At 34.8% G+C, this 21111-nt stretch overlaps 1 protein-coding gene across 1 annotated transcript in view; it reads right to left on the reverse strand.

Annotated features, from left to right (window-relative positions):
- LOC124356589 (signal-induced proliferation-associated 1-like protein 3) overlaps window positions 1–21111 on the reverse strand; it is a 165986-nt gene that overhangs the window by 13387 nt on the left and 131488 nt on the right. Inside the window, 9 exon segments of the mRNA XM_046807680.1 lie at window positions 208–286; window positions 1035–1275; window positions 1865–1999; window positions 2087–2193; window positions 3894–4051; window positions 6476–6579; window positions 7970–8126; window positions 9423–9504; window positions 10850–10974. Coding sequence (XP_046663636.1) covers window positions 208–286; window positions 1035–1275; window positions 1865–1999; window positions 2087–2193; window positions 3894–4051; window positions 6476–6579; window positions 7970–8126; window positions 9423–9504; window positions 10850–10974 — 1188 coding nt within the window.

The raw sequence follows: 21111 nt of genomic DNA on the forward strand, positions 1-21111 counted from the left end.
CGTCACCTGGTGGCGAGTTACATCAATGGGCATAGGATATAAACCTTCTCCGTGGAAAAATACATATACATACAAATTTTCATAATGATCATTCAAATAGTTCACGATTTCATAAAGGACAAACACATAAACATTCATTTATATATATATATATATATATATATATATATATATATATATATATATAGATAAAGACTACCAGCTTACCTCCATGAGCTCATCCCGGTCCCCACTCTCCCTCATGTGGAAAGTCATACACTCTCCCTGGTGGTAGTACAGCCGCAAGCTGCAACCGCATTGGGTGGTTTAGTAAAATTGATACTACTATCTTCCTTCTTCTATTATTACCTATCCATAGTATTTTTAACAAGACAATACTCTAGTACTACCAGTAAAATTTTTTCCAAACTGAAATGTCATCGTTTAATTTATTAACCAGTTACTTAACAGTGCAAGAGCGGAGACCTAATTTGCGTCTTATGAGCACACAATCTTATTTTTGTTGAAATCGATAGAGAAACGATAAAGAAAGAAATTGGTTGACAGCTGCACTGGTTTTGGTGGAGGTCGAAATGAGAGGTATAAAAGGGTTAAGAAATATGAAATGATAATATTTCCTTAGCTTGACATACTTAAACCAATCAACAGACATGTAAATGTAAATAATCGTTAAATCAGCATCAGCGAAGAGAGGCTTAAAGTGACCAATTTCAGTCTCTTCATCTAGTCATCCGACGGTGACATAAATATTATTTGATCTAGGAATATATGATCTGAGAAAGAATTACCATTTCCTTTTTTTAACACTTTTGATATACTCCCATTCCAGCCTCCACCAAACCTAGCGTAGCTGGTGATCAATTTCTTTCTGAGTAAAAGTTTCTATATCGATTTCAAGAAAATCTAGGTCTGTATATTTATACAGTGCTAATTGACTTTCAGTTCTTGCACATAAGTAAACGTCACAGAGGAATAAATAACATTTAATTGTTCAATAAATTGCAGATATTATTCAACAGATGTTGTCTAGGTACCTGTTAGTATTTGTAGTCCAGCCAAGAACACTGGAGCACGGAGTGATGAACACAATCTCCCGACTGCTCTCCTCTACAAGCAGCAAAGTGTCTGCCGATATCGCCAACAAACAGTCTACCAGCACTGCACGGCTAGAGTCATCCAGGGCTACAGGCCAGCATACTGCGCCGCGCTGCGTAGCGTCCGCCAGGAACCTGGGTCGCCACGCCGACTTCTTCTTGCTGCTGAATGACAGCATCGCTACGACATGTACAGTCAGGTCAACACGTTTACTCGGACAAATTTCAGGGTGAGGAGCTTCTTCTACTATTTATACCAAAAAAATTGTATTAGTTTTCTGAACCCTTATTACTTCTAATTGGAGCGGCAATCAGTGCAAACAAAACCGTATGTGTTATCAGTTGAGTAAGGTTTTTAGCAGTTACAGATCCCTTCCCAATTATACCCACAGTTGAACCTGAAGAAAGGTCTATACATTTTGAACAAGCAAACCATTCTTCTTCTAAAGGACAGACACAACAACTTAGCAACCTGTTAGTAGTACATTATGCTATAATAAGTCAAAAAGAAAATATTTATGTTTAATATTATAATTTAGTAACAATACTGCTTGAACTAACTAATGGTGTGAAACTTGGATCTACAACCAATAGCAAATGTTTATTAATAAAACTCCCATGATGTAAAACTCAAAACTAAAAAAATCAGTAGGCAATCTCAAATTCTTAAATAGAGAAGAGCTGTAGATCAACTTTGTAAATTTTAGGTAGAGTAAGTTTTAGTGTAAAACATAAAGGTAACAATTTTCTTTATAAATACAAACACTTACAGAATTTCTGACTAGTTTCGACGCATGTAGTTGTAGAGTAGTTTGTTACAAGATCCTTCAGATACTCCTGGCGTGTTCGAGTCGCCATGGTCGAGAACTTCTCCGATCTGTGTGCTGCGTTCTCTGCGTTTATAACTGAAATATCAGATATTCGGTTAATCGCTACACGACAACGATTGATATTTCTGTGGAAAATAATTTAACTAGTGTTGTATCATTTACCTTTGGCCAATAGAAAATCCGCAAATGCCTTAGATTTGTTGAAAACAGCTCCTTCGTGAATGGGTGGACCGAACACAGGTACTTCCTTAGACCTCGTGACTGCCACACTAAAAACAGCAACAAAATGCTTCAGGAACGTATTTCTTGATTTACTCTAATTTGCTTATACTATAAAGTCTGCACTACATTTTTTAATTTAATCAAACTCAAGCCCGTAAGTTAATATCACATAATGATTGGTCAACCCACTTGAATCATTACGTTTAATTGATGAATGAACTAATGGACATTTCATTCAGTGTCGCATGCATCTTTAACAACTAAGTTATAGAGTACAAATTGTCAGAATAACATTACGAGACAATCTGTAAAAAATTGTATTAACTCACGAGCACAAGCACTTATGTATTTTTTTCAGTGGCACGTAAGTATTTGCTAGTATTTGAATAGATTCTCTCTCACCTGCACAATATAAATCCTTTTAATATTTTTAGTACTGTTTGGTATATTTTCTTAATATATGTGTCAATATTCTTCAATAGTACTAATAAAATATTATTTTATAAATTTTATCCCAACATCATGCAGAATAGTAGTTTTATGTAACTACACTGCTACATGAACTGTTAGCAAATTGCTGTCTCCGTAAACTTTTGGTATTGACTTGAGAATATTTTATGGTCTCAAAACTTAAACAACATTAAAACACATTGACAATAACATGCAACATATAAGATGCAATAAGTTGACAACATATTTCCAAATCACACCATTTTGAATAAGCATTGAATTTAAAAAGAATCTACACAATAACAATTTAAGAATTCATGCACATGGTCAAAGCGTGATAGCGATTTGCTCACAATGGGAATAGTGTTTGAATTTACGAATAAACTGCATGCCCCTCTGCAACTAATTCGGTTTAAGACTACACAGAGGAGTAGTTAACTAAGGACTAACTAGCCATCTTTGATGAAATACCCAACTCCTGCATATAATCATGTAAAAATGTGGCAATTCACCCCGTGTATGTGTGTGCTCATGTGTTAAACTTGGCGTGATTTGACCTCATTACATGAAACAAATACTTTTTTTTTCCTTCCTGAAGGAAAAGGACAGTTTGTCCCCGCACTTAGTCCTAAGAGGACCTTTGCGCCTCCCTTACTTTAATTTTGTGCCCTCAAAGTCCGAGGTTTTTGCAAAAACCAATCAGATTTGAGGCCTCCTGTTCTCTAATATCCTTGGAGCTGACGAGATATGCTCCCAGGTATCTTTTCCGAGTTTCTACAAGGCAGGACAATCTACCCAAATGTGCTCTGCTGACTCCTCCTCCACTCCACAGAGTCTACACTCGTTACTCTGGCTAAGGTTTACCCTACCTTCATAAGGTGCTTCCTTAGAGAACCATGTCCTGTCAACATTCTTAATATCAGTCTTATATCCTCCTTATTCTGGTCTAAGAGAGCTATCCACCCTTTAACGTAAGGAGAGATAAACAATTTGGATAGTCTTAATCCTGAGGCTCTATTCCAATTATTGTGCCTTATCCTCTTTTCCCAATCTTTAACCAGAGCTTCAATGTTGGAGAAGGCTATCCCGCAACCTCGCTCAGGCCCCACCATTGTGGATTCCGCTCCCTTTTTGGCTAGGATGTTTGCTTTTTCATTGCCATGAATGCCTTCATGACCCAGTACCCAACCGAGTGTTACTCTGTTATTCATTGCCAGCTCTGCTAGAGCATTCTTACATTCCCAGACCGCTTTCGAATAAAAAAAATACATTAGCGAGAGCAATGTCAACCACTTACCAATACTGAGTGTTATCCGTGCAGGGGTTGATGGCTCGGACAATGATAAAAACATGTTGAAACTGGGATCTTATATTCTTTGGTGTGAATGGTTGAGCTCCTGGCTCCTGGAACACTATGGTCACGATGTCGTTGCCTATGTGCCTCTTGCGTAATAGCTGTCAACAAACACATGCTCCAGGTAAATTTCAAGTTTTAGGAGGCTGATTTATTTTTAAAAACCTTAAGATTTTAGAAATGTTCAAAAGACAAGGAATTTGCAACTAAAAAAGTGAGAACATTAAATAAACAATGTTAGTAGCCATTCTTCAAATATGAAAATTCAGTACAAATCCAATTATTCAAGCCGTCAGTTAACCAGAACCATTGCAAATATTTAATAACGTTTTAAGAAGCGTGCAAAGAACACTGTGATGCAGCACCCACATTATGTTTACTTACTACTCAATGACAACATTTAAAAATGTCTTATAATAACTAACATTACCAGATGACTGATATGGTTATACAGTACATCAACAAAATAAAGAAGACAATACAGATGAAATCCTAATATATCTCATTGTAATGGGTTGAAGACCTAGCAGGGATCGCTTCTGGCTGGTTTATACCTTCCAGTTGAACCTACCACTGGACACAGCAACCGATGTGTCACATAAATCTGGCAACCTTATGTATGTCCAGGAGCGGCACGTCACTAACCGCAAGTGTCGAGAGTGTGGGGCGTAAGGGTAATTTGATAGGTCTAGTCTACTGCGGGAGATGACTGTTGGAGTTGGTGGGGTTCGTTCCCTAACCTCAGAGGTTCTTGCTAGCCTCAACAAGAGTGTGCCACCCCTTGCCTGCTTTGACTGGAGAGGCTGGTTCAGAGCTGGCCTCCCCTTCTTCCGGGGGGACATGACTTTGAGATTAGTGCCCTAAATTCTTCCTAATGGATCTCGATAGGAGGTGGCCCCTACCTCCTAACCTTACCCATTCTGAATATTCTGTCACTCCGGAAGCAGCGCTAAGTCCTTAAGGTCCTAAGGAACCAAAAGAAAGTACTTTGAAGAAGAGATGGGCAAGAAAAGTCACAGTTCAAGACGATTTTGAACTCTGGGTGAGTGTGAATGTCACTGCTTCAACTGGAGTCTGATTCCCTTAAATCCGGAGTCGTAATTTTTCTTTTTGTGAGTTTTACCCTGACATCTTGAGTACGGTACTCTGTGAATCATTATTAGAGTTCTTCGAGGCGGCTAACTTAATTTCAGTTAATTGTAACAAAATGATGACCACCAGATACGCAGGGGCTGTGTGGGGTCATCCACTTAAACCACTTATAACAGTCAAGTGAATTAAGTAAATTAAAAGGAGTCACTTTAAAAGGATGTTTTTAATATATATTAACGATATTGGAAATGTAAGCGATCCTAACCAGACAATTTTATATGCATATGACACATCTATACTATATAAACACAAAACTTTGGAGGATTAAGAATCATAGGAAATATACAACTTAATAATATAGTGCCATACTTTAATGAAAACTTTTTAACAGTAAATGCAAATAAATCAACAGCTGTAAATCTTACTTCAAATAAAAATTCTTCCTTTGAGATTCAAATAGCAGTTGACAATTTAGTGATACCAATGTATGAGTCTACAAAATTACTCGGATTGATTATCAAAAAAAATTTAAATTGGAATGACCATATAACTACTCTTTGTATAAAGTTATCTAAAGTAATATTTATGATTATAAAACTCTGAATTCTGCAATTAAAAAGCTCTTAAAATGGTATATTATGCATTTTTTATTCTCAATTAGTTTATGGTATTTAAATATGCGGAAATACATTTCAAAAGAACATTAATAAAATGTTATTAATACAAAAAAAGCAGTACACTATATTTCTGGTATTGGTTATAAAGATTTATATAAACAAAAATTTCAAGATCTTCATATTATGACAGTGCCTTGTTTAGTTACGTATAAACTGTTGCTTTATATGGTTAAGTCAAACAACTTAACATATCACAACATCCACCAATATAACACAAGGGGCACAAACAATATTGTGACAAAAATATTACTTTCAAACAATATTCATTAGCAACATTAACTCTTGAAGCAAAATTATGGAGTTATGGAATTATAGGTTACGATCACTGCCATTAGGTATTTGCAAAAGACAAATTGGCTTTTTCCTCTTGGAACACCCATTTTATGAAGTAGTTGAGATTTTTGGTATTAATAATGAATTAAACAATTATTGTTGATCTTGGAAATTCTATTTTCTGTATTGTAATTTTTAATTAATTAATTAATTAATTAATTTGTTTTAATTGATTTTTTATTTACTTAATGTATTGCTTCTTTTAGAGGTTTGGGCAAACTGGAGGATTGCATTACTCGTATTACTGAAGTGTACAATGACGTGTTTTCTATGTGATAATGTAATCTTTATCAGTAATAAATGAGTATCATTGAGGATGCAGCACCCAACCTATCATTCCTTCCTTACGTATATCCTCCATCGTTAACATTCACTTGCTGGTTACAAAAATGTCCTCTATGGCTACAACCGAGCTGTACTAACCTGTTGCCTGTTGTTGGGGGTGAAGGGGAGTAAGGTAGAGACATGGAACATGATCTCACAGTCCTGATACTGGGCGTACACGGAGTACAGACCTGTGGAGTCAGCTGTAACACAATAAACACAAGTGTCAATACGATTTATAGAATACAGTACTTATTCCACATTTATTCATTGGAGTTTAACCCTTTCAGAGCCAGGACCAAATATGAGATGTTGCAAAATTTCTTCACAACTCATATCCCCTTGTGACTAGTCAAAAGTGCCAGGCTAAAAATTGGCGATTTTTCAGTCTCTTAGATTAAAATTTATAATATTTCATAAAAATTAGAGAATGACCTACAATTTGTACCAAATTACTCGTATAGATATATACTATCAACAAAAATATATATATATATAGATGTAGTTCTAAGTAATTTAAAAATTAAAAAAAATAATATTTTAATAGATTACATAAAATATTTTATTTTTTTTTTGCAAATAACTTAAAAAGGAAATATAATTTTACTGTGGGAAGCTATTTTATTATATTGTACATTTAGAAAGGAACAACCATACACAATTTTGTGTTATTTCTCACATAAATAATTTTTTTATGACACATTTTGTATAAATACGCATAATTGTACTTCGCAACATTTTATAAGTGTTAAAGCAACTGACTCTTACATTGCAAGAAACTTAAAATAAATATTCACATTATGGATGTACCGGTAAACAGATGATTGTAGGATTCATAAACAGTTTCAATACAGTTAAAAAACAATATTTACCAAGAAATATTTACACAATTTTATTTGAAATTTATTTACACTTTTTCTATTTACAAATGTGCTATTTACAATTTCACTCCCGTGAGATTGCAAATTGTCAGTCATTGTAACTACTACACACAATAGCTAAGCACGTAACTACTAACACTACTAATATTTACAACTACAAAATAAAATAATAAAGAAGAATCCAGCATACAATAATACGATTACACTAAAGTGTATAGAATTAACAACAAAAGATCGAGTCAGCTGATAATGTCATTGACAATATTATTACAAAATAAAACTGCATAGCCCTCTAAAATAAAAATGATATTCATATTAATTATCTACAAATATACTAGGGAATAAAAAAACATAAAACTTAATTGTTTGACGCCGTATTTATTTAAGAAAACAACGAATATCAAGGAGACTATATATTGCCTGGTGCTTTTCGCATATTTCACACACCGACAGCAATATATTGCCGCCTGGCTCGGAAAGGGTTAAAAGATCTATTTTCAGTGCTTTCAAGCCCAAAAACAATAATTTCTGTCTTATTTTTATTAGGTAATAATTTATTATTTTCAAGCCATATGCAAGATTTTTTCAAATTTTAATATAATTTTATAATATATATAATAATATAATTTTTAAATTATTAATGTAATTGCTTTGGGAGCAGCATTAAGAGTATATCAGTTTCCATGTATCGTGTCTATGGATCATTACTCACTCTTGTTGTCTAGTCCAGCTTTGTACTTGTCGAAGCCCTTGAGACGAACCTTCTGGCCGATGGTCTCCAGAAACTCGATGAAGGCAGGGCCGGCGTCCTGGTTATTGTACATCTCCTCCTCCGTGGACTGGCCTGACCGACAGTACATCACGCCAACCTGTGCACAGTCACCGTCTCAGTACGTGCTTACCCGTGTAAGGTATTGAAGTTTCGATCTCTTAAATGTAAAACTGCTTCAGCAGACAAAAATTGTTGGATAGTTTGTGACCATCGGTTTTTATATTTCAGTCAGTAAACATGGATAAAATCTTACCTTGTACATCAAAACACAGCACATATTGAGATATATGCTTAAGAAAATTTAGTGTAATAAAATATTTTTCATATTTTCCCTGGAACAAAAATAAATGCTAAACCATATGGACTCGAAGGCAGTATTTACAAGTTGTCCTTGGAGCTCTACTGGCCTCCGCCATTTTGTTGAAAGTGCGGGTTAATTTTTGCCGTAATGTTATCTCAGCTCGTATGGCCGTACTGGCCAAGATATAATACATCCACAGCTCGTAAGGCCAGCACCACTGACCACTAAACATAGCGGTTATTTTCTAATATTATCTTTGTTTTATAATGAATTGTGAGTGCTAAAACCTATCGAGCAGTTTTATTTTATAGTAATTTTGAAGTGAAGCAGTAAATTTTAAATTAGACTATAATTCTTCTCTAAACATTCATTGTGCAAATAATACGAATGACGTGTAGTGGGCGTATACACTAAAGTGATAGAAGGGATAGAAACCTAGAAAATTTTTACTAGAAGACGTGTGCTAACTATTCTTTACTACATAGGTATGTATTTTTAAAATTTTTATTTCTTAAAAAGATTTAAAGACTGAGAAAAATGTACAATAGTTCATGTCTGGGTATAAAATAACTGTAAAAGCCTATTTTATAACATATTTTTTTGTTAACAATATGCATATGAGTTAAATTTCCCAAATGTATGTTTAACTTTGTATTAAAAATATTCATTAAAAATAAATGTTAAATAATTTTTAATATAAAATAATATTTGTTGTTATTCCAATCTGGAGAGGCAAACAACAAATATGGCCGCCGAGCTGTCAATGCAAGTAGTGCGGCCATCTGTACTGGCCATACGAGTTGAGAGGACAAACTACGGCAAAACTCTTCAAGCTGTATGTAACCTTGGTGTGGCCAGTGCTGCTGGCCTTTCGAGTGCAAGGGGTTAAGTGAATAATACATGAATATTTCAAGTTGTCCTGTGTTATAAATGTGCAAGTTTGCTTAAAAAATATAAAATCTATGTCAATTATGTTCAACTTTGTTTTTAAATCTTTCCAAGGACTTTATAAACAAATTTTAGTCTAAGAAATTCCTACAGATAAAGTAGTATTACATAACTAAACTAAGATCAACAGCCATGATTTGCTACCTTGTAGTGAGTGGTGAGACCTTGCTCGTCCAATTTCAGTAGCTGTTCTTCCGTCTGTGGTGTGGATGTCCCTAGCCTCAGGCTGTTAGAACAAAACATTTTTCCACAATGTAAATATGGCCAATAAGAAAACAGTAAGGATTTAGTTCTGGAGATGATAACAATTCTAGAGGCGTATCAGATCATTTATCCTAAGGTTAACCCTTTGAAAGCCAACGTCCGATTTTACCAGATGTCAAAAGTTGTCTAGAAATGCCACCGTCCAATTTTACCGGACGTTCAGGAAAAAATTAATAAAAAAAAACTTTACATTTTTAAATTTACATCGTATTAAATTGTTTGTGAAGAACTGTTCTTTTCAAAATAAATTGTTGTGTCTCACTTCCAATCAATTGACTTTAACGAAAATCAATCTAAAACTCACATATAAATATTTTCGGTTGACATAGCTACCGGGAAAACAATGTGACATTAGTTTCTTAAATGTTGTATAACTCACTCATTATTGAAGATAATTATATACATTTTTCAAGATTTATAGACAATTGAATACCCTTTCCAGTGATATGGACAAAGAAAAGAATATGAATGTTTCTGTAATGATAATTTGGTTGAAAAATAAAATTTAAATAAATTCTGGAATTTTTTAGGTAAGTCCATTTTTTGTATTCCTAAATTTAATTTTATGGTAACTTTGTTATTTTATGTTAATTAGGCAGAGTTTTCAGAGAAAAAAAATATTTTGATAGCAATTGAATAATCAAACTGTGAATTTTTTTACTGAAATCTTTGCAAAATGCCTTCAAAAGGGCTGGCCACTAGAAAAAATAACTGGCACTTTTCAGTACACCTACTCAATAAATACTTGGCACTCAAAAGGGTTAATACAGTCCATAATTGAGAATAGATACTGATATGGTAAGAAAAGCAAAGTTATCTTTATCCAACTTAAAAGTTATCAAGAGCTCTCAGTGCCCAGTGGGCATGAAATATGCCACATTTTGTTCATTTTAAAGTCTCTTTGTAAAGAAGTAGAGGAATAATCTTCAATCTCATAAAGGTATGCCTGCTCTTCCTACGTTATAAAAACCTCATATCAAAAAATTTACTTTCCCCTAAAAAAAAAAAAAAAAAACCAAAAAACAAAAAACAAAACAGTAAGTAATGAGTTCACAGACAAAGTAATATTTAGTAAACACTATTAATTCCCAATATTGTAAACCCTGAGACACATCCTATATGTATGGCTATTGAGAATCATAATACTGACTCATAGATTTTAACACATTTTTTATATGTACTTTCATGAGGTTTTCATTATAAAAGAAAGTTAAACCTCATTTTCAATGTCACGTGGCATCTCAGGACAAAGAAAATTACTATAGTATACCTACTGTTAACTGTACCCATAACAATGCAATATTCACCATGAGAGTTGAACTTCGGGTGCGACATATTCAAGAACTTCTTTGGTATTCATGGTCTTACTGCTACTGGACGGTTTCAGGTTGGGGATAGCGTCTTCTAGCACTGAGCCCCGCAGCGTCAACAGCTGAAACAGCCCAAAGATTATAATTTTAAAAATAGTATAAACTATGTCAGGGGTTTTGTGATGCAGTTCTTAGTTTTAATGAAGGAGCAATGGCCAAAGTGAATGTTTTGGAACGATTATGCATCCAACCAGGACGCTTTATGGTTGAAGGCCTTCAACAAATCGATTCCAATAGGGTTAAAAAAAGCTGACAAAGAAGTCCAAGAAGAAAATAAAAAAGAAGAGGATAAAAAGAAGGATAGGAAAAAAAGAGTAAAAATGAAGAAGATGATTACTGTCCAGGTGGATTTTAAAGTGAATTATGTGTTTTGAAGTGTAACTAAAACTTTAAAGCTGTTTTACCGAAAGTACCGTTTTGTGACATTTCGGAACACGTTGTGAAACAATTATTAGACTTACAGACTTCAAATTTTACACACTTATTGCAGACTAGTTGGTGAGTAGATTCATGCTTTTTTATCAATATATATTATGTTTTTATAATTTAAAAAAATATTGTATTTACATAATTTTAAAAAAAAATTTTTGTTTAAATTGCTACCACGATAATTTTTTTGTTTATTGAGATATTAAAAAAAAAAAAGGCATGAAAATATAAAGCTGTTAATGTAGAACAAAACCCTAAAGTTTAAAGTCAATATGTCTAATAGTTTAGGAGATAATGGTACCGACATGTTGCAGTGTACTCCCATTTAAATAACATGGGACCCGAAAAAGGTACATGCTCCCCTTAAGAAAATTTTTAACAACATTTTATTTATTTACAATATGTTCAATTTAGAAGAACAATATTATATACAGAAACAACATTAACAATTAAAATTGAGTTGGATGTTAACCAATGTTAACACTAACACAAAGAAACTGCAAAGAGGCTACACCCTTACACTGTTCTTCAAAAGTTAACAAGATAGGGTTATATTACCCTAACAACATCAAGAAAAAAATCAAGAAGAAGATTAAGAAGAATATGGCAAAACAGTAGAAATCCAAATGAATAAGGGAAACTTCAATAGGGCAGCTCAACATCTGAAAAGATTATCGTTTAATATTAAAACCTGCGGTTTGAAGAGTATACCCAGTCTCTCTCAGCAACCGAAGCTACGAACTATTCGTTATATGGAAAGTAACTAAAAGAATTAAGCAGCCTAAGATATCCATTTCCCGCTTTTTAAAACTGATGGAAACTGGGTTAAATGTAACATAGAAAAATCTAAGGCATTCGCAGAATATTTCACCAATTTTTTTAGATTCTCCACTTCAACTTGATTTCCCGTTACGAAAATTTAAACCATCTGACATTCGCTTAGTTATAACTCACAATCTCAATCCTCATAAGTCTCCTAGCTACAACTCTATTACTGGAAAAATACTGAAAGAACTTCCAAGAAAAGCTATTATATTCTTAACATTCTTATTTAAAGACATGCTGAGACTAGAACACATACCCATTCAATTTAAAAGAGCTCAGCTAATCCCAATGCCAGAGAAGCCCCTCACCCAGTTAACCTTTTAAATGTTAACTGCACTGGTCGTCCACCACTTCTCTTCTTTTTTAAGTTTTACTTCTTATTAAAAGTAGTTCACAAAAATATGAAGAAAAAAAACATAGTAATATAGTGATAATATTTTATTTTTTTAATAATTATACATACATAAATAAATTCTAATTTTAAAATTTCAAGTTTAATGAAAACCATATAGCAAAAAAAATATGTGACACAAATATCTATTTATTTATTTAAGTTAAATTTAATTTTTATTGTAATGAAACAAAAAATTATAAGCCTACCTTATTCACAAGTTGAGTAACATAAGTTTTTGTAAGGGCGAGTCATTTGTCCTTTTTGCCATTTGTTGTGTAATTCATGCTTTGAAATTCATAGTACTTAACATACGAGTAAAACCACACTTATTTCTGATGTCAACTAACATTATTTATAGCCCATACTTAAAAAAATTATCTTTTAATACAATATTTACAAATTTAGAATATATTTTCAGAAATGTCAAGATAGCTATTAATCAAATTGTTGTCAATGCCCACATCCACACCATTTCTAAGTTAGTAATTGGTGTATTTTCGACAACAGGATACTTCGAATGGTTCCATTTACTCATTTTCAAATAAAATAAGTAACAATGTAATATTTAACTGTGGTATGTTATGAACTCCACATTATAGGGTTATCTTTATGTTAGAATAATAAATCGTAAACTAAAACCCTTTTTAGTTTAACTGTGGTACTTTATACTGTCCTAATACATCTTTCTGTGGAATTTCAAAGCATTTGATTAAAATAGGGAGCTATTTAAATAATACAAAGTACACGCCCGCAGTATACGGACATTGGGAGATGATGCCATATTTACGTCGTCCGTATAATATGGATGTAAGTGTTAAGCAGACACACTTTAAGTATTTATTTAAGACGTTAAAAGATTCAAAGCTTCTCTGGAGTCAAAATTGAAATTGTGCCAGCCAAATCTTTCTTGTTTTATTTTATGGATAGTTAGCTTCATGTTAATAATAAAACAATCCCTCAAATTGAACTTATAAACTGTATGGCTCAATATTAGGGTTTAGATCTGTAGTAAAACTAATAAAGTTCAGATTTACTTAATCAGGATTAACTCACCTCACTAGTTCTAATAACTATCCTGTAGCAGAGGAGGGGTGGGGAGGGGTTGGTATCTGAAGAAAGTGCGGGCGCTCTAGCCTCTCTCTCTTGAGGCTGATGGCAACTGGTCCCAGATTCTCATCCATTCCAAACCAGTTTTGGTGTTCTAGATAACATTGACAAAATTAGCTTTTACGTTTCTCATTAAACGTAATTACTTTTTAATCTAGTACTACTGGGAAAATAGATTTTTTAAACACTCATTTTATTAAATAATTAATAAAATATGGTAGCTTCCTAGAAGTTAAGAGGGTAAAAAATTTCAGATCTTTTTAAACCACAACATAGATAATCTCTTGTCTAGATCATCTTGTGGCCAGCAGTGACGTAAATCAGCTTATTGAATTATCTCTTAAAGTTTAATAGCAAACTATAATATAAATCTAGATCTAATGCTATTTTCCTCAAAATGGCAAAGACCTTTCAGTGGTTTTGCAAGATTGTTATCAGAATAAAAATCAAGTCTACCACTATTTGTGTTGAAAACGTACTATCTAATTCTTTATAATCATTAGGCTACTGAAACGTTATTTCTTTGATTCAAACCTTATAAAATATTCAAAATCCACAGAGCTAGGCATGAATAACAGAGTGACTTTATTGTCTGACCTTGTTGGTAAAAGTAGTTGCGGTAATAGAGAGCGCCATGGTCAACGCACTCTATGAGGCGACTGTGGGGTTGGTGGGGGCACGAGCCATGGGTCCAGTGGGTCTCTCCGGGAGGGAATTCCAGCACAGAGACTCCACAAGCAAGTGGAGGTCGGTGCAGGGGGAGGGGAGACCGCCGCTTGCAGGGAGGACTGAGCCGCGTCAGAGATACCACTCGTTCCTCTTCCCCGCCCATCTCATTCCGGAAGAACGGACAGCTACAACAAATTTTTCCTTATTTACTTTTGGAAATACAGGATAAAATCAATTTCACAGTTCAGTACAACAGTTAGAAATTGTAACGGTAAAATCCACCTTTAATTTAAACCAAATAGATCAGCCAAAATACTGTTCTGACTGTTCATTTATAGTAGCATTTGGAAGTATTGAGAAATAAGTGAAAATATCGGTAGACTCCTTATTATCATTGTAAATAAAGCTTCTTTGTAGATACATCTTGAGGACAGCAAGGTAATCTGCAAAACTCGTTGCGTGCCTCTACTTAAATTATTATTTCAGTGATGCTTCCGATGATATAACTGTATTATTACTGTACATAAATGCAATCACCCTCTCCTCTTTGTTGGCCATCCATTCTAAAAATGTCATAATTTCCAATTTGTTATTTCACTGTTTCATTAATTAATTTTTTGCAGCTACTATTAGTAAATATTTTGCCAAGACTACTCTCCTATTTTAAATGTTTCTTGTAAGATCCTGATTTCAATAATCAGTGACCTCCTAGAATCTTTGCTGTCATCGACAGTACACTGCTCCAACATTGTTGCTTATTCATTCAACCAATCTGTTTCAAAATCTTCCGGACAAGAAAATTTTCCTCACCCTAACTAAAGAACCAAAGATATGATGGATGCGTTGATGGACTCACCTCTCCAACAACTCATTGCTGCGGCCATCCCCCACCATCTTCGTCGCCACTGTCCTGGCGTTGATGCCCGTGTACCGAGCATGCTGGCCGCCGACGCACCCGTGGTGGTGTTACGCCGACGAGCTAGCAGCAGTCCACGCAGCCGTGCTGCATATCCGACATTGGCTGTCAGGCTTTGTACATCATAGTGCGCTAGCGCACGACGTCTCTGCCGCTCCTCACAGTCTGGCAGACTGCCCGGAGAACTCATCATACTGTCGTCGACCGTGGCAGCTCGTGCTGGCTTTCCCGTTGTTTGACACATTGCCTGCCACATAATATGTTTGATTAACACGTGTTTTATCAGTGTTTTTGAACAGTTTAATACCTGGTAATTATTACACTGAAAACATCAAATTGATTAGGAAGAAACTAAAATTAAGAAACTGGTTTTTCTTCACCATAAAATCAATTGTTGATTCATTATTTTGTTCATTTTATTTATTATACATTTGAAAGTATAATTTACAGTATGGAAATAAAACACACAACCCACTTGTCCATGAAGTCTTTCCGGCTTTGTAATATTACTCATAACTAATTAAATATATATACAACAATCAAGATTTAAAGAATAACCTCCTGTTTTTTTTGTTTTTTTTTTTAATTTAGCAGGAGTTATGAAAAAGACTGAAATTTAATTTTTTTATTGAACATATGACTTTTAGTAATAATAGGCTTCTTTCAACTCCGTCTCAGAGCTGCATCCTTAAGTAACGTTCTGAACCATGGTCTCTAGAGGGTCCAAGAGGCCCGGACAGCCCAAATTTTCAATTTTTTAAAATTACTATTTTTAGTAAACGATTAATTATTATTTAAATAATTCAGTATTACTGACATGTACTGCTGAAAGATCGTTCTCAACAAAGAAAACGGGTTCAAGAAGTTAAAAGGAATGAAATGGGGGCCTTTACTCTCTGTCCACTACGAGAAAAATATCAGTTTGTCTGGACTCCCACCAACATTTTTTTCCCTCGCTACGTTTCTTGCATCGTCTGTGTGATAAATGCGAGTCATAATAGGTCTAGCTTTTAGTAATTAAAGCTAGATGTAGCTGTTGACAAAACTACAAAGCAGACAACAAGTCTACTATCACAATTATTATTAAGTTTTTTTTTTATAAAAACATTTAAGTATTCATTAATTTAAATTCTCGATTCACTAACAAATAACAATAGTACTCTGTTTATTAATAGCAATAGGATATTGTGCAACAAGTTGTCACGTCCTATTTCAGAAGGGTTGATACATCAACATGATCGAGATAGGGCAAATTTATTTTTTATTATGATAATTCCTAAATTTAAAATTATTCTTTGCAAATAGTTTTTATCGTTAATATTAATCTTTTGGGTCATTCATATTATCCAGATATAATGGTTGAACTCTTTAAACAATCTTTGTCAAAGTTTTAAATTATTGTATTTCAAGTTAGATTGTCATGTAGGTATTCTGCAAGCTCTTAGCTCAGTTGGTCAGTTCCTGTCCACACAATTACCATTGAACTTACCTGACCAGAACCGATGGAACTTGAGCCGCAGCTTGGGACTGGTGCCAGTAGGAGACTCGTGACAGCATCATCGGCCAGAGTGTTGTTGGCATTGTCACAAGCTGCCCCACCCTCCACCTTGCCCCTCAGGTATTCTGCAGGCCCTGGGCTGCGTTGGTCCGTTTCCAAGCCCCAACACCGCAGGTCGGTAATCTTGCAGCATCGCAAAGAACGACCTCCCCTGTAGTTTGCTTGTCTGAAGCGATGACATCAATTCCCCCCCCCCCACCCCCCCCCCCCCCCACCCCCCCCCCCCCCCACCCCCCCCCCCCCCCACCCCCCCCCCCCCCCACCCCCCCCCCCCCCCACCCCCCCAGGGTGGGGGGAGACGGGGGTCGTGGTGGGGGCATGCTAAGTCCACTCAGATTCTCCCTGGACCGCACTCGTCCACTCAGCTCTCCACTGCTACTGTGGACCTTCCCCACCGATCCATTCTCCTGTCAGACGAGAAACAATTAATTACATTTGATAATGAGTATAGGAAAATATATGTAGTAAATATGTATAGGAAAAATGAGTAAATAATTAGTATAGGAAATTTCATTAATAGTAAGTTCACAAACAACTGAGTTAGGAAAATAACCCTTTTGGAGTTTTTAGCCTTATCCTTCCTATCCTCATGGGCCACTGGCTTGTGCGAGGATCTTATTGAACGTGATGAAAAGTATAAAAGTCACAGACAAGTATTCAAACCTACACTCCAACTCAGACTGTAATATGTGAGGAGTCAATTTCATAACTTTTTTAAACATTTAGTTAACTTTACTTATTATGATTGTTTTAAGAATTACATTTTCTACAATCTGTATAAGGAAAAAACATTTTGTTTAACTTATTGGTCATTTAACAATGTTATTGGACATTAAACATTTAAGACGGTATTTTTGTTATTAGATTTTTGGAAAATTTCATACTTTTTCTCAAAAACTGTTCACACTACAACCTCTAGAGTGGTTTTTATTTGGTTTTTTCAGGTGATTTTCCTTATAAATCCACCTTATTTGAGTTAAAAAGTAAGAACAAAACATTTCAGAATCACTTAATTTCACCAGGTGAACTGAAAACAAAGCAAAATCTTTCGCCAACCATTACTCACTAATGGAGCGTTTTCGGACCTACCTTTATATAACATTTTTTTCTTATTTTTAGCTCTACAATCACGTCTTAAAATATTTTACCATATTTCTGACTCACCCTGTATAGTACTTTAATCCATAAATCCTGAAGTGCATCAATGATACATGTCAAATACTGCTAGGGTTGTCATTAAAAAATTGTAGTTAGCTAGAAATGATCTACTTTGCAATCAGCTGAAATGATAGCAAGTACCTTGGTGGGAGTCATGTCCGGTGACATACAGTCAGGACTGATGAGGCGAATGAGGTCCTCCTGTAGAGTGGAGTTGGTGAGGTTGGCGGAGTTGCGATTGGAGTTCCGTGAGGTAGCAGTGTGACGCAAGCGTGGCTGGTCCTCACGAGGGCGTGGACTGTGATTTCGACTGCCACCACTGGAGGGGGTGAGGGTCCCGCCACGCCGCAGTCCGGGTGAACTGCTCGCTGATAGTTCATCTGCGGAGAATACCATAATAATTCTTCGTACTAAAATTTTATGGTACAAAAATAATTATATACTAAGTTTAGTCAATTTGAAATGAAATAAAAAATCCCTTTAGATAAAAATATTGTAAGAACATAAAAAATGTAATTTTTAGATCATTTCATTATGAAGGTTTCCATACTATGAAATAATAAAAAAATGTTTAATAATTAATATTATATTAATACAACATGATTATAATGTTTAACAAACTCATATATTTTCAAAAATTTTGAAAATTCGTAATTCGTAATTCGTGGTTTCTAAAATTGTAGACTTAGTTTAGTTGCAACTGTTAATAAATTGTGTTTGTAAACATATTAAGTTTGATGTTATCATATTATACTTGTATACATTTTTTTAACTACCTTGAAACTTTACAAGATACAACAAAATTGTTTTAAAATTATCTATAAACATTTTAAAAAACTATTCGCTACCTTTGTTTGGTGTGCAGGAGTAATTTTTTAAATCTAAAATTTAGTTAAATCAGTTTAAATGGAAAATGGGTGGTTCTTCCTTGCTGTAATATTGTGGATTCTATTATAATAATGTTAGGTCAACAGTATATTATTTTTGTCTGTTAAAACAAGATATTTTACTGAAGAATTACATTTACTATTTTCTTTATAACTAAATAAACTAACCGTGAAATATATTATATTATTATAAAATAGTTTCAATCTTGGTAAAATCACCTAGTTTTAATAAGTACCATAAGTAGTGACAATATTATGTGAACTTACTTTATATTGAACTCTGTGTCGTTTTTTCTGTGTAAACTAATCACACTACTAGATATAAATGGTAAAGGTTAGTTTCAAAGTCAAATTTTGTTTGTAAGATGTACTCGTTTGAAGGGTAAATAATAATCATAGATATTATTATCATTAAGTGAGGGATCTGAGAACAATGTCAATGTCAGTAAAGTTGACAAGTACCTTCACTAGGCATATTGAAGAGCCTATCACTGGTGGAGCTGGTGTCGGTAGAGTGCCCATCAGTCCGTACTGCGGCAGAGCACTCTAGTGGTAGACTTGCAGATTTCTCACTGCCACCACTCGTCTGGTAACTGTAGTCTGCCACCTGTTCATCAACACAATATCATCCGTTACTTTAAAACCGGAAAAATCGCATTGAAAAATTTTTCTGGTAGAACTGAAACAAGTTTTTATGAAAATATACGAATATTTTTTATAATATTGAAGATACCATGTAAAATTTCTCATTTCTTGTAGTTTTTTATATAAAAAGATGTAAAATTATAGAGATGTTAAGTGTTCTGTTATTGAGTTAACTGCTATCTTACATCTGATATTACATTAAAAGTATAATCAATATATCCATGAGAATATAATACTTCAGCCTTGATCCAGGCTACTCCATGTTTCTTGTGATCTAGAATTGGAAAAGCACTGACAATACCTTAGGCATTCTGGTGACGAGGTGATAGTCGTGAGTATGAGGAGTGAAGTATTGGCAATACCTTAGGCATTCTGGTGATGAGGTGATAGTCGTGAGTATGAGGAGTGAAATATTGGCAATACCTTAGGCATTCTGGTGATGAGGTGATAGTCGTGAGTATGAGGAGTGAAGTATTGGCAATACCTTAGGCATTCTGGTGACGAGGTGATAGTCGTGAGTATGAGGAGTGAAATACTGGCAATACCTTAGGCATTCTGGTGACGAGGTGATAGTCGTGAGTATGAGGCGTTCGCTCCAGCTGTCGCCTAAGCTCATGGCTGCGCTCCGAAGCCTTGAGTAGGCAGGTTGTCACCTTCTCACCGACCTTGAACTCATTGACAGGCTGGAATGCACTGAGCCGTGCTGGAAGAGGTGGGGGAGGAGAATCTCGTGTGTCTGGCGGTTGTTCCAGAAGCTCGTACCATCTATCATCACTGGAATGTCCACTTGACGACGATGTCATTGTGCCCTGAAGTAAAAATTCAAGACATGCTTAAAACGGTAACTACTGAAAAAAATTAAAAATTTATAGCTGAAATAAAATAAAATGCAAAAATAGGTAGTATTATAGTTAGTTAATTGTGAGATATCTACTGTAGTGGTTGTTTTTTGTCATAAGATATACAAAATTATTCAGATAATGATTTTAGAAATCAACTTTGGGGTCGTTCAAATTCAAAGATTAAAAACCAAAATAATGACCGTGCTGGACATCAGTGATTACCTCAGGATTAGAAGAAAACCTGGCATCTCCTCCGGAGAAGGACTTACTGCTGCTACCGGTACCATAGCCTGAGCTGTTGCTCGACCGGGGAGGGGAGAAGCTGCGTTCGTACCTGCACAGACAATCAAGATTAGCGACCAAACAATAAAGTTCGTGATACATTGATGGCAAAGTAAGACTCAAACTTGTAATGTGTTCTTGACTGGAATAAAAAAAATGATTTCATCCCATAAAACAAAAGTAAGGAAAAGCATAATGTTATGTCTCACTATGTGTTTGTGAGGGTTGTTGTCGCTGACGTCATGCCACATTGCCAACAGAATTTTGTTGATATTTATGCTGAACTCAGTTTGGGAAAAAATAAAAGGCACGAAGAAAAAGGAAAAACTTTTTTATCAATGACATTAAAAGTCACCTACCTTCTCCGGTGATTGCCAGGTACTGCAGTCTGCAAGGCAGGTTTCCTAGTGACCTTCCCTGTCTCTGGGCTTGTGAGGTTCTCGTAGTCCGAGTCATGCGCCAGCGCCATACAATGATGCTGGGAACA

Source organism: Homalodisca vitripennis, chromosome 3 (assembly GCF_021130785.1).
Source record: "Homalodisca vitripennis isolate AUS2020 chromosome 3, UT_GWSS_2.1, whole genome shotgun sequence".
Lineage (NCBI taxonomy): Eukaryota > Metazoa > Arthropoda > Insecta > Hemiptera > Cicadellidae > Homalodisca > Homalodisca vitripennis.